The following is a 14,674-nucleotide window of genomic DNA, read 5'->3' as shown; positions in this document are numbered from 1 at the left end:
AACCTACCACCTTAGGTGTATGTGGCTGGCGCCTTAGCCACTTGAGCCACAGGCGCTGAGCCCATAACATTTTTTAAAATACATTTTTATAATAGCTATCCTATGATGTTTAATAGCAAAACACTAAAAAAATACCATTAATATTCTGTGCCTTCATCAAATAATCCCTTTTTACTTATCTTATTTTTCATAACTTTGCCCTACTTCTTTAAAAAGACTAATGCAAAGGAAACAAAAATACCTAAACTGGTCATTATGAATAAAAGTCACTGTGTGCATTGCTTAAAATAAGAAACTGAACCAAGGAGTTATTTTAGACAAGCAAGGAAACTATTCCTATGTGCTCACTTAGAACAGATTTGGATACATATATTGAAGGAAGCCAACATCCTTGCCAAGGTTTATTCTGATTTCATTGTTTCAAAGCAGAAACTGTGCTAAGGAAAGTATACTGCCAGGAATTTTACTGGCTTAATTTACATGTATTTTCCTAGTAAGGTAGAATACAGTTACAAAATAAATGATCTTGTGTGCCCTGGGAGAGGATGCACATATGTATATATATAATGTTATTGAAAACAGGGCCTTCATTCTCAAAAGGGAATAGCCATAGTTTTACAATTATGATGAAAATCAGTGACAGCAGCAATATATACCCTATCCAAAGAGTGGTATGACTATTTTGAGTTTAGTGAGGTTTTAGTCACTACCAAGATATATAAACTTTAATTTGATTCTTATACAGATATACGTAAACTGGATATTACTTACAAAACACAGAAAATGTTCTTTCTTATTACTACTTAAAAAATAGGTTATAGATAACATAAAATTTCATAATAACATAATATAATAATATAACAATGTTTTAGAAACAGTTTAAATGAATAAAAGGAAAGTACGTCATAGAGACTCTTTTCAAATCAATTTTTAACCTAATCAATTAAGGATACAAACAAATTTCACATTAGAAAGATCCACACGATGCAATATGGAACTATATAGGGTAAAGTCTAAATTATTTTCTAAATCAAAAATGTTAAATTTTAGATGATAGCAAAGTACAGGAAATAGGAAAATATTAACAAGTAGTAGTTATTTAATTCTCTTTACCCTAGAAGTTTAGATTGTAAAATAATTCTTCTCAAATTATTTAATTGAAACAACCAATAACATATTAATCAAAAGATAAATACAATTAGTACTTTATATACCACAGAAAAGACTAAATTTTAATATCCTTTTACTCCGTAGCAAACAGCAGGGAGACAGGGAAATGCCAAGGTTAAATACAAGGTTAAAGACAGACAGAACTAAAGAAAATTTCTTTAAAAGACCATAAATAGACATTCACTCTTCACTCCCCAGACACACAGACAAAAAAAGCAAAGTGAGTAAAAACAGAAGGCCGTTTAAGATATTTATTATATAGCATAATACTTGTATAATATGATTCTCAGAAAATAAAATGTGCGTTATTATGAAAGAGATTTGGGTATCATTATAAAAAGGAATTTATGGAATTCTTTTGGGATCTTTCAAAAGTAAATTTATATTATGTTTCTATTATACAGATAAAGTAAGATATAACTAAAGAAGTTTATAAGTTCTTACAAGGAAAAACTAATCTTACAATGAAATAGAATAGTTAACTTTTAAAATGCAAGGAATATAAAATTTGTTATTTCAAAATAGCTAAGACAAATTCATACCCTTACATCAAAAAAGCACTCATTGGTAAGAGTTGTTTTTCTGTTTTAAGAATCATGAACAACTTCAGAGCCTGAGAATAAATAATTTTTAACTTCCATGTATTTAAGTAATATGTAATATTAAATAAGCAATATGCTTCCTTATCACCAAGTTCAGGAACACTTATCTTTATAAAAGTATTAGTTAAATCTTCAGGGATCATGGAAGTGTTCAAATTCTTGCAGTATAAATAGTGTAAAATTGCACATTTAGGCTCAGTGCCCAGTGGTTAGAGCACCAGCCACATATACTGGGGCTGGTGGGTTCGCATCTGGTCTGGGCCTGCTAAACAACAATGACAACTATAACAACAACAATAACAACAAATAGCTGGGCATTGTGGTGGACCCCTGTAATCCCAACTACTTGAGAGGCTGAGGCAAGAGAACTGCTTAAGCCTAAGAGTTTGAGGTTGCTGTGAGCTGTGATGCCAAAGCACTCTACTGAGGGTAACATAGTGAGACTCTGCCTCAAAAAAAAAAAAAAAAAAGAAATTGCAAATTTAACTCAACGTTCACAAAGCCATCAAGCAAGGGAGAATTAATGGTCTAAATAAAGGCAAAACCTTTTGCACTAACTTGGTACTTACCAATAATCCACAGTATAAGAAGGTAGTCTATTCTTTCAAGGGCTGGCCCCATTGTGTTTTTCTTATCCTCATTGTAGACAAGAGAATATAGATTTAGTAACAGTAGGAATGTAAAATATGATGCTCCATGAATAATAAATTTCATAAAAGGTGTGTGAATGATTCTGCCAAATTGAGATTTGGGAGCTATCAAATAACAAAGTGACAAAACTGGCCAAAAGATGCCTACTGTCAAAACAGTCATTATCTTCTTACAGGTGGGCTTACGTCGGTAACCTGACATCTGTCCAAACCAAACAGTGTTCAGGAACTGCTGGCAGTTAGACTGGGAGACAAACTGAAAAGGATATACACACAGAAAAAAAGTAAAATAAAACCTTTAAATACTGATTAACTGACATTCAAAGTTTTTATAATAGTTTAAAGATCAATTCTATACACTGAACAGTTTTTCTTTTTCCTTTTTTCTTTTTTTTTTTTTCTTTTCTTTTTCCTTTTTTCTTACAAGTAATAAAAGAGTATAGAGGTTAAGAGCATAGACTCTTGAGCCCAATTACCTGGATTCAAATCCAGGCTCTGCAGTTTACTAAATGACCTTAAGCAAATTTTTAAATTTCTCTAAGCCTCAAATTACCCATCTCTAAAATGGAGATAATAGTACCTACTCATAAATTTGTGAGGATTAAATGTAAAGCCCTTAGAATAGTATCTGGTTCACAGCACATACTATGTTAAGTATTAGCTATTATTAACCTATTTCACCATTTTGTCACATTTAATTTAAAAAGACTTTCATAATAATACTTATGAAAACCATAAATACTACTCATCCCTAGAAAAAGACATCATTAACTAATGTTTGAAGGTCTTCAGGCTAAAGAAACGGCTGACTTTAGATACAAGAAGCCAACATGCCAAGGTAACAAACATGTTCTAGGAAAACACTGAGAATTTCTTAAAAGGTTTTAAAGATACTCTTAAACCTGCTTAAAACTGAATTTCATGTGAGAAGAAAAGGGAAAATATTTTCAAATAAGAGGAAAATTCTAGTTCAAGGGCAGAATGAATTTACCAAAGTTTACAAAGCTTCTTAGTTTACAAATTTCATAGGCAATATTTTTCCAATATAATGCTCACGGTGTGAAGTATAACTTTAGGGTCCTGGCTGGGCATGGTGGCTCAGGCCTGTAATCCTAGCACCTTAGGAAACTAACTGGGAGGATCATTGAGGCCAGGAGTTAGAGACCAGCCTAGGCAACACAGTAAGATCCTATCTCTACAAAAAAATTAAAAAATTAACTGGGCACAATAGCACATGCCTGTAATTCCAGCTATTCAGGAGGCTGAGATGGGAGGATCATTTGAGCCCAGGAGTTTAAAGTCGCAGTGAGCTACAATCATGCAACTGCACTCCAGCCTGGGTGATAGAGTGACACCCTATTATCTCGAAAAAAGAAAAAAAGGGGGGCAGGGTCCTGACAACTCTTTATGCAATAATGTGATCAGGTTTGAAATTTCCAAAGCAAAGCACAAGTAGATGAACATAATGCTATTCAGGTAATATAAAGTAATAACTGGTTGGTCTTCTGTTTTAAAATGATTTATCCTGAGACAGAATACATTAATAACTTGTAGAATGTTATACTGTAGTGAAAAAAAGAATTGGATGGAGTTTTGTTGTTTATTATGCTTTTCGAGAAAATTTCTACACTTACGGCCCTCCATATCCACGGGTTCTGCATACATGGATTCAACCAATGGATCAAAATATTTGGAAAAAGAATTTTACAAAGTTCCATAAAGCAAGACTTGAATTCACCTCACACAAGAACTACGTTGAATCTATATGAACGAAATGATGTGTAGGCATTATATTACAGGTAATCTAAAGATGACTTAAAATATATGGGAAGATATGTGATCTCCACAGATTTTGGAATTCATAGGAGACCTAGAACAAATCCTCCATGGATATAAAGGGATGATTTATTTTCAGCGATTAAGTCTTACTTCATTATTCTTCTGTTCAGATTCTAGTGTTTTCAGGAACCTTAATTTGTCCCTTAAGGTAAAATGCCTGGGAAAGAAAAGGATTTTCCTCCCATCAACTACCTAGTTTAGTATCAACCTGAATTTAGTAGTTTTGCCCTACCCCCAAAGGAATCTCAGGACTTACTGTTCTTGCCATCCTGCTATATACTGGTGATTTAATTAACAGTAATGTTAAGTATGTATTTGGAAAAAAAGTTTTCAACTAGACATTTTCTAAGTCTGGAGTGGTTTTGAAACATGGCACAAATTCTTTCTTTCTGTCATGAAAAGGCAGAAGAGGAGGAATTAAATACCCTTCAATCGAACTGGCTTGTGATTGCTTTAACCAGTAGATTCTTCTGACAAGAGTAATGCCATGTGACTTCTGAAGGTAAATCTTAAAAGGTCATGCCTCGTCTTCTTGTTCACTATAACACTTACTCCTGGAACCATGTATTGCCCTGTAAAACCTATTACTCTGAAGCTATGATGCTGTGAGGTAGCCTAGGCTACATACTGAGGCCACACACAGGCACTCTAATCAGTCCTCAGAGGCTTCTCAGACTACCTCTTTGAAGTATACCCACTGTACTGTGATGGCCATATTTCTCTATGGTTCTAGCTGTGAGTTCTTAGGAGCCTCACTTTCAGTAGACACATCCATTTAAGCACCCAGTCTACCCAGAGCTCCCTCTTTCTGTCATGTGAATAGAGAAGCCTCCAGATGATCATTTAAGTTATGGTCAGCTGGGTGGCACCTGTGGCTCAGTGGGTGGAGCACTAGCCCCATACACCAAGGGTGGTGAGTTCAAACCCAGCCCCGGCCAAACTGCAACAAAAAATAGCTGGGCATTGTGGTGGGCACCTGTAGTCCCAGCTACTCGGGAGGCTGAAGCAAGAGAATTGCCTAAGCCCAGGAGTTGGAGGTTGCTGTGAGCTGTGACACCACAGCATTCTACTAAGGGAGATAAAGTGAGACTCTGTTTCTAAAAAAAAAAGTTATGGCCAACTGAGTCCCAGACAAAGCTAAACAGAAACATACCATGATTTTTTGCCTTTTTCTAATTCTGACCTACAGAATCCAAGAGCATAATAGAATGATTATGAAATTATAAAACAATTATGAAATGTCATTTTATGCCACAAAGTTTCAGGGTACTTTGCTATTCAGGAATTGATAACCTGGACAAAGCTTATCAATGATTTGAGAAAATATCTTCCCCTTTGATCATATTAGAAATTGAGTTTAGGCTTGGTGCCTATAGCTCAGCAGCTAGGGCGCCAGCCACATACACTAGAGCTGGCAGGTTCGAATCCAGCCAAGGCCCACCAAACAATAATGACAACTACAACCAAAAAATAGCCAGGCATTGTGGTGGGCACCTATAGTCCCAGCTACTTGGGAGGCCAAAGCAAGAGAGTTTGAGGTTGCTGTGAGTTGTGACTCCATAGCACTCTACTGAGGGCAACAAAGTGAGACTCTGTCTCAAAAAAAAAAAAATCTAATTTAAAAATGACCTTACATTTTCACTTATCCTTAAAATTACAGAATGTTTTCCTTTCAACTAAAAATATTACTATTATTTCCCATTGACTTTTCTTTTATCCTCTTTAGAATAAAACCTTTCATTATCCTCTGCAGTCCTTCATTGATACAGATATCATTAGGAAATTGCCTTGTAGATTTTTTTTTTAATCTAACCAGAATAATCTTGGGTTTTTTGTTTTGTTTTTTTTTTTTGGTTGCAGCTGTCATGTTGTTTTGGTGGGCCGGGCTGGATTTGAACCCACCACCTTAGGTGTATGTGGCTGCCACCTTAGCCACTTGAGCCACAGGCACTGAGCCAATCTTGGTTCTTTATACCTTTCTTTGAGGTTCGTTATTTAGTCACTTAAGTTGATTTTATCTTTTTATCCTTTATTTTATCATTTTCTAGTACTTCATGTCCATGTTAGGTTAGGGAACATAGAAATAAATATATTAAGATCTATTCAAAATATATAATCAGAAGAAAAATACATTAGGATTCCTATATTTTCTGTTTACATTTATATACATTAGCATTTTATTTCCTTTTTAAACTACATACATATGTTGTTTAGTTTATAATCTTCTATCTACACTAATCTGAATTCTCATACTTAATTTTTTCCTATCACTGTCTACCTTGAACAAGAACCTTGGAGTAGCAGGAAAAAGTATAGGATTTGAAGCTGAAGACCTGGATAAGCAACATAATATATATGTAATCTTTAAGTAAACATGTAAAATCCCTGTATCTATTTCCTAAGTCACACAGCTATTTTGATTTTCAACCATGATAACAAAAATATTTCACTCTTAGCACCAAAGGTCCTATACTTGCCTTCTACCATCATCTATTTCAGATCCCATTTTTGTAATAACATAAGTTTGATAAACAAGTTTTATTCCAACATCTATACTGATGATGAAAATAACAGGGCCTGGCATGGTAGCTCATGCCTGTCATCATAGCACTTTGAGAGACTGAGGCCAGAGGATCACTTGAGCCCAGGGGCATGAGACCAGCCTGGACAATAGTGAGACCTCATCTCTATAAAATACAAAAAGAAAAGGAAAAAAAAAAAGGCATGATTGTGTGTGCCTACAGTATCAGCTTCTCCAGAGGCTGAGGCAGGAGGATCTCTTGAACCTAGGAGTTTGAGGTAGACAATAAGCTATGATTGCACCATTGTACTCTAGTCCAGGAGTACAACAAAAAGGAAAGAAAGAAAATAATGAGTCTCTGAAGTAGTATCTTACATGTACTATTTACAAACACCCCCTACTATCAAGTAGATTTTATCTACATATAAATAGTATTGCTTAGTGAATTATGTCAAAAAGCAAAATTTTAAAAGCATACCTTCCTTATTCAAGTTCCTGAATCATGTGTATATGTGTGTATGAGTAGAAATGAGTATTTCTCTTAAAAGGAAGGGATGATGCCAGAAGAGTCAGATTCAACTTAGTTATCATAGCATGTGCCTCTCCACCTTTGGGTTTCACAATGAATTACAAATAAGAAGAATCATGAAATATGATACTTTATTTTTAGAAGTCGCTATTACTATAGAAAAAGCTATTCATAATATAAAACAAACCTATGACAGAAAAAAACACAAGATATAAACTTCATTATAAAGCAAGGCATCTACTACACAGGATTTTACCTGTGCAGATACTTATTAGCAAAAACGATAAATCAATATACATATTATTTACTTTAATTAATATTATTAAAAATAATAGGAACTACTATTTATTGAGTACTTGCTTAATGCTAGTACTCACTGTCTAAATCCTTTTCAGATATATTCTTAATTCTTAAAACTAAAGCTCAGACAGATTCAATAACTTGTCAAGGAGACACGACTTTTATGAAGCAGAAGTAGGATCTCAACCCAGTTATGCTGCTCCAAAGCCTTTGCTCTGAGCCACTAGACTACTGTAGAGAGAATAACTTAAGAACATCATAGAAAGCCTCATACCTCTTTTTGGTTATATTTGATAGCAAGTTTTAGACGACTTAAATTCATTCTTTCTTCTAGTAATCCCCGTTTGTCAAGAGGTTCATCATTAGAAGTATGATTTAGGATAACTTCCAACTCACGTGAATTTCGGGCTTGTGCAAGCAAATCTTTAGCAAACATTTTACATTGCCGGGCTAGTTCCTCATAATCATTCCTATAAAATGCAGCAATCTCTTATTAAAAACGTCACTTCCATCTTCCACTTGAGCCATATTCATAAGAAAATTTTTTACTCAGCAACATTTTAATTCTGAAAGTGCTAAATAAAGTCTGAAGTCATTTTCTGCCAATAATCAAAGGGAAATACTGGTGCACAAATTCTCCACAGCTTTGGGGATACCCTTAACATACTTACATTCCCTGTGTTCATTCTGATAGTCTTAGATGAACACAATATTCCCCTATATATACTGATATTTCTAGAAATTCTAATTATTTTTGCCATCCAGTTTACTCACTTTCCCTTACTCTGGATAACTTTGGCTGAAAGTTCCTTTTATATTATTCATCTAAACAATAGAAATAACATCTTAATGCTTTCCAATCAGTATTATCATAACATATTTAACCAGAGTTTTTTCAATATTCTGATATTAAAGTAGCATTTTGAGTTATATTTAAAGAGCTCATTCTAATGAAATATGAGTTAGAAAGATAGTAAAATACACCTAGTAAAAAACCGTCCTCCAGTATAACTACTGCTTGAATCTTAGAGTTGAACTATTTATTTAAGACAGTCCTAAATTAATTTATGAGAACTGAACATTTTAGTATGTAGTTCTTTTTTAAAATACCAATTACCTTAGGGTAGGCCATAAAGGCCTTCATGCATTATTTCTAGATCAGTGATTTTCAACTGGTATGCCACAGCACAGTGGTGTGCCAGGTGAGGATCTTAGATGTGCTGTAAAAATGTTTAACAATCATTAAATTATTTTTTAAAGAAAAAAAAATACCAATTACCTTAAATTTATGTCTGAGTTTAATAACAACTTAAAAATGAACTCATAAATAAACAATTATAAGTCATGGTCTTAGAATCAGACATCAGAAAATGATGTTTTTATTCAGTTTTTTCTCAAAAGGGAGAGAAAGAAGAAAAAGAAAGATTTCCATTTGGCTACAGTATACAATAGAGTTGAGTTTTCCATGAACCGGCTGTATAAAATTTTAACTTTAAGAATAAAAACTTCTTTTCCTTAGCAGTTAATATTTCTCTCGATCATTCTTTGCATTTACTACATAAGCAAAACGTGAGAATAAATAGTTGGATTTCTTTAACAAATGATGTGTTACCCGCTTCTCAGATTATAAATCTAATTTCAGATGGGAACATTTATCAAAATGGTGTATTATTACAAAGATATACCACCTTTAGATAAACATTTGATAGACCACTATATTCCAAGGTAAAATTAATACATTTTATTAATCTAATTTTCTTCATCTCTAAATTATGGGAAGAGGAGTAAGTGGCTATATAGTTTATATAGAAACACAGCAGACTACAAGAGTCCTATGTTTCAGGTATAATTTTGCTCCTACTTTTAGTTTCAACTCCATTCCTAATTAGATACCAATATTATTAAAACATCCAGCTCTCATAGTCATCTCTTTCCATGTCTATAAAAACACTGGATTGAAGTAAATGGGTTCTTTGATCACTTCCAAATCTAATTTTATTATTCTATGATTGTATAATCATAGCAGTTGCTTCAAATCCTTTCTGAAAGAAGTTGAGTAAGTTTTATTTCATATGGTAACTCAGAGCTAAATTTATAAGATTACTACAGAAAGTTCCTTATATTTAAATAGAATAATTTATTAATAGCCTCATATGCCAATAAAGTTAAAAGTAGCATCAAGTTACACTTTAACAATGTCTTAGGTGTTCATCAAAGTACATACTTTGTCATATTGAGTTTATATAAAGTTTAACGTATCTAAATTAAAGTACAATAGTTCCAAACTAGAAAACTGACAAACGGGTATTTTTTTTTTCTTTTAGTAGTACTGTTAAGGCTAAAGAAAATTTAAAGCTTCTTATTCCCCTTCTAGTAAGGAAAAGTTAGAACCTTCCCAATTTTATCAAGTCACTGGTGGGGTGCCACATAAGACATGGGGGTTCGATAGCAGGTGGACAAGAAAGAAAAGTTATGGATAGTTACAGATACCCAATAGAAACCTTGAAGTGGTTAACTACAAGAAATACTAATTCCTCTTTCTTCAGAGGTCACCAGGGATACTCTCCTATACCAGAAAATCTCAAAGTTTCTGCACAACTCTACTAAAGGTAGCTTTCTAAGGATATTTTTACACCTTTAAATTAGTAGTTTAATAGGTTGATTTCCCAAAGCCTTTCTTTTTTCCCTGCCAGAATTTCACTTAAACTTCATTTCAGAAGAAACTCAGATTGGGTGTTTATGCCTCTTAATTAGTAGTATTTTACTGTTAAGTTTATATGTATTACACATACGTTTCTTCCAGAAAATGTGAGTAAATAGTGGAAAGGGACTATGTCTGTGTGTGTAGAATATCTTTGATATACAGGAAGCATTTGATGTGCTTTTGAAAGATCTGAGTCCCCAAAGATGATCACAGAATTTGGAAATGAGGAGAACTGTGACAGACAGCAATTCCAAAAAGTTTGCTCTTGCTGTACAATTTCTATTACTTTTCACACTGTTCTAGAATGTCCTTGGTCAGGTGAAACAGGGGAAGGAGATTAAGGGTGGTTAAAGAGTAACAGAGGGCCGATGGGGAAGGACTAATCTACATAGCACCAAGGTCTGGTCCTTTGAGGGAAAAGAAAAATGCCAATAAGTGCAACAGGTGTGGCCATTTGTATCAAATGTAAATACATACAAATTATAAATTGGCTATGAAGAAACTCAGATTGAAGATTTGAAACAAAAGACATATCATTTATAATTTCTATTCATTCCCACCTGAATTCCACCTCCACAAGGCTTAGTTCTTTCAAATCAGCACTAAGTTCAAACGCTCTGAGAATCGGATCTTCCTCTGTTAACATGATTAGAGCTGGACTGGCCAAACATCGATATATATCAAGACGAAACCTGTGGTAACAGTGGATCCCATTATGTAAAAAACTTACATAGAATTAACATTTTAACCTATAATTTTCATAAGTTTATATTTAAAATATTATAAAATTAAAGGAAATAGAAACTACGAATATACTGATTATAAGGTAACTTCTACAAAAAGAAAAAGACTTAAAAACTAAATATTTGAGGATATATTAATTTGTATCATTTACTTTTAAGAAAATTGTTATACTGTCAGTTTTCATAGATTCAATTAAATTTCTCTTCATGAACCCAAGATAATTTTAAACAAAATAGGCTAGTAACTAATAAGTTTTGATATGACATGGGTTAAATAATTGTTAAATTTTTTATTCCCTAATGAAAAAACTATTTTAGTATGCTCAATATACATAATACATTACTCATTCAGCCTGGTTATGATTTGGAGATGTCTCAAGTTTTAAGGATGAACTCGTGCATTTATACATAATCTCTAGCTAATAGAAAAGTATTTCTTTTAGCTTCTGTAATTAACTGACGTTCACATTTCAATATCTAAATAGGAAAACACAAGAAAATATTACATCACAAAAGCACCACAACAACTGTCCAGCAATAGATCCCAATCAAAGAGAATTCCTTCTAATGCCAGATAAAGAATTCTAAATACTGATTCTAAAAAAGCTCAATGAGGTATAAGAGAAATTTGAAAACAATTACAAAGAAATCAGAAAAATCTGGTTTGGCACCCAGCACAGTGGTAACTGTGCCAGCCACATACACCAAGGCTGGCAAGTTCGAACCAGCTAAACAACGACAACTGCAACAAGAAAACAGCTGGGCATTGTGGCCGGTGCCTGTAGTCTCCGTTACTTGGGAGGCTGAGGCAAGAGAATTGCTAGAGCCCAGGACTTGGAGGTTGCTGTACCAAGCGTCCTCAAACTACGGCCCGCAGGCCACATGCAGCCCACCAAGGACATTTATCTGGCCCGCTGGTGTTTCTGCCACCGCCGCCTATCCTGCTTAGCAGCAGACTTGTCCTGGGGCCCACAGTCCAGCCCTCCAACGGTCTGAGGGACAGTGAACTGGCCCCGTTTAAAAAATTTGAGGACCCCTGCCTGAGCTGTGACGCTACAGCACTCTACCAAGGGTGAGGTAGTGAGACTATGTCTCAAAAAAGAAAAAAGAAAGAAATCAGAAAAATCAAATCAGAATATGAATGAAAAATTTACTAACGAGATAGATGATGAAAAAAAAAAACAAAATTCTGAAACTGCAAAATTCATTGAAAGAAATACATTAAAAAGCTTCAGTAACAGACCAGACTGAGCAGAAGAAAATAATCTCAAATCTTAAAGACAGGTCCTTAAAAATAATCCAGTCAGACAAAAACAAGAAAAAGAGAATAAAAAAGAATTAGAAAAGCAAAGTTATCTGGAACTATATAAAGTGACGAAACTTAAGGTTTATCAGTGTTCCTGAAGGAAAGAAAGATCAAAAAGTTTACTACAAAACATACTATTTAAGGAAATAATTGATAAAAACTTCCCAGGGCTAACAAGAGAATCAGATGTTCATAACCAGAAGGTCCAATGATCTCCAGGAAAATACAATAAAAAAGGACTTCAACAGTGTATATCATAACCAAAATGACTAAAGTTGAAGTGAAAGAGAGAATATTAAAATTAGCAAGAGACAAGCATGTAGTCATCTGAAAAGAAATCACCATCAGTCTAAAAGCAGAACTCTCACTCAAACCTTGGAGACTAGGGGAGACTGTGAATGCATTTTTGAAAGAGCTGAAAGAAAGAAAACCTGCCAACCACAAATTTTATATCTCGCCACAATAAACTTCATAAATGAAGGAGAAACAGAGCCTTCCCAGACAAGCAAACATTGAGAGAATTCATCATAAGAATTTATCGATCCCACGGAAAATGCTCAAAGGAGCCATAAACATGGAAATGAAAGGTTAATATTAACCGTCATGAAAACATAAAGTTTACAAGTCTTATAAAACAGTAACAACAAGGAGGAAGAGAAAGAAATTAAAAGGCAATATGATAGAAGTTCAGCAAACCATGACGGCAAAAAGAAAAAGAAACAAATTATAAAATAACTAGAAATCAACTAACAATATGACAAGAACAAAGCCTCAAATATCAATATTAACATTGAATGCACCAGGTATGGTGGTTCAAGCCTGTAATCCTGGCTCTCTGTGAAGCTGAGGTGGGAGGATCCCTTGAGCTCAGGAGTTCCAGACCGGCCTAAGAGCAAAACCCCACCTATACTGAAAATAGAAAAATTAGCCATGCATTGTAGCAGATGCTTATATTTCCCAGCTATTCAGGAGGCTGAGGCAGGAGGATTGCTTAAATCCAGGAATTTGAGGTTCTTGTGAGCTAAGCTGACATCATGGCACTTTTGCCTAAGCAACAGGCTAAAAAAAAGTTGAAAGGAAAGGAGTTAAGGTTTTCCACTTAAAAGAAACAGATTTAAAAAAAGATAAAAATATGATTCAATTCTATACTGCTTACAAAAAACTTATCTCACCCATAAAGATAAATATAGACTAAAAATAATGATGTGGGAAAAGATATTCCAAGCAAATGGAAACCAAAAGCAAACAGAAGTAGCTATACTTATATAAGACAGATTTTAAATCAAAAACAGTAAAAAATAAAGAAGATAAAGAGGGCCATTATATAATGATAAAGGGATCAATCAGCAAGAGGATATAAAAAATACTAAGTATATATACACCCAACATTGAAGCATCCAGATTCATAAATCAAATATTACTCAAAGAAAAGAGACAGATAGCAAAATAATAATAGTGGAGGACTTCAACGTGTGACTCATAGTAATATATAGATCATCAATACATTAAAACCAATAAAAAGAATTGGACTTAAATTGGACTTTAGGCCAAATGGACATGACATTTGGAGAACATTCCACCCAACAACTACAGAATATACATTCTTTCCATCAATACACAGAACATTCTCCACGATACAGCACCTTTTAAGCCACAAGTCTTAACAAAGTTTTAAAAATAGAAATCATATCAAGTGTTTTCTTAGACCACAATGGAATAAAGCTACCAACAGAAATTAATACAAAGAGGAACTTCAGCAACTATAAAAATACATAAAAATTAAAGAACATGTTCCTCAACAATCACTGGGTCAATGAAAAAATAAACACAGAAATTTTAAAATGCTTTGAAATGAATGAAAATGAAAACACAGTATACCCAAACCTGTGGGAAATAGGAACATCAGTGGTGCAAGGGAAGTTTATAGCCTTAAATGCCTACATCCAAAACTTAGAAAAATCACAGATTAACAACCTAATAGCACAACCTAAGGAATCAGAAAAACAGAATAAACCAAGTCCAAAATTAGCAAAAGGAAAAAAACTACAAAGATCAAAACAGAACTAAATGAATTAGAGATCAAACACACACACACATGCACGTACACACACAAGATCAACTAAACAATAAGTTGGTTCTTCAAAAACAAAATCAAAAAATCAGCAGCTAGAATAATAAGAGAGGAGATTTAAATAAACACCATCAATAATTAAAAGGAAAACATTACAACTGATACAACAGAATTACAAAAGATCAGCAGAGAATATTATGAACAATGATATAGTCAAAAACTAGAAAACCTAATGGAAA

At 33.8% G+C, this 14,674-nt stretch overlaps 1 protein-coding gene across 2 annotated transcripts in view; it reads right to left on the bottom strand.

Annotated features, from left to right (window-relative positions):
* The window catches only part of TRPC1 (transient receptor potential cation channel subfamily C member 1), a 51,800-nt gene that overhangs the window by 14,126 nt on the left and 23,000 nt on the right, over positions 1-14,674 (bottom strand). For both annotated transcript variants that reach the window (XM_003789459.3, XM_003789458.3), the window contains 3 exons: positions 10,876-11,007; positions 7,886-8,081; positions 2,342-2,678 (listed from right to left, as the gene is read on the bottom strand). In XM_003789459.3, the coding sequence (XP_003789507.1) occupies positions 2,342-2,678; positions 7,886-8,081; positions 10,876-11,007 (665 nt within the window). The remainder of the gene's footprint in view (positions 1-2,341; positions 2,679-7,885; positions 8,082-10,875; positions 11,008-14,674) is intronic.

Source organism: Otolemur garnettii, unplaced genomic scaffold, assembly GCF_000181295.1.
Source record: "Otolemur garnettii isolate 467f Iridium unplaced genomic scaffold, OtoGar3 scaffold00032, whole genome shotgun sequence".
Classification (NCBI taxonomy): Eukaryota; Metazoa; Chordata; class Mammalia; order Primates; family Galagidae; genus Otolemur; species Otolemur garnettii.
The sequence above is the reverse complement of the archived record's forward strand: the minus strand, read 5'-3'. Positions and strand labels throughout refer to the sequence as shown.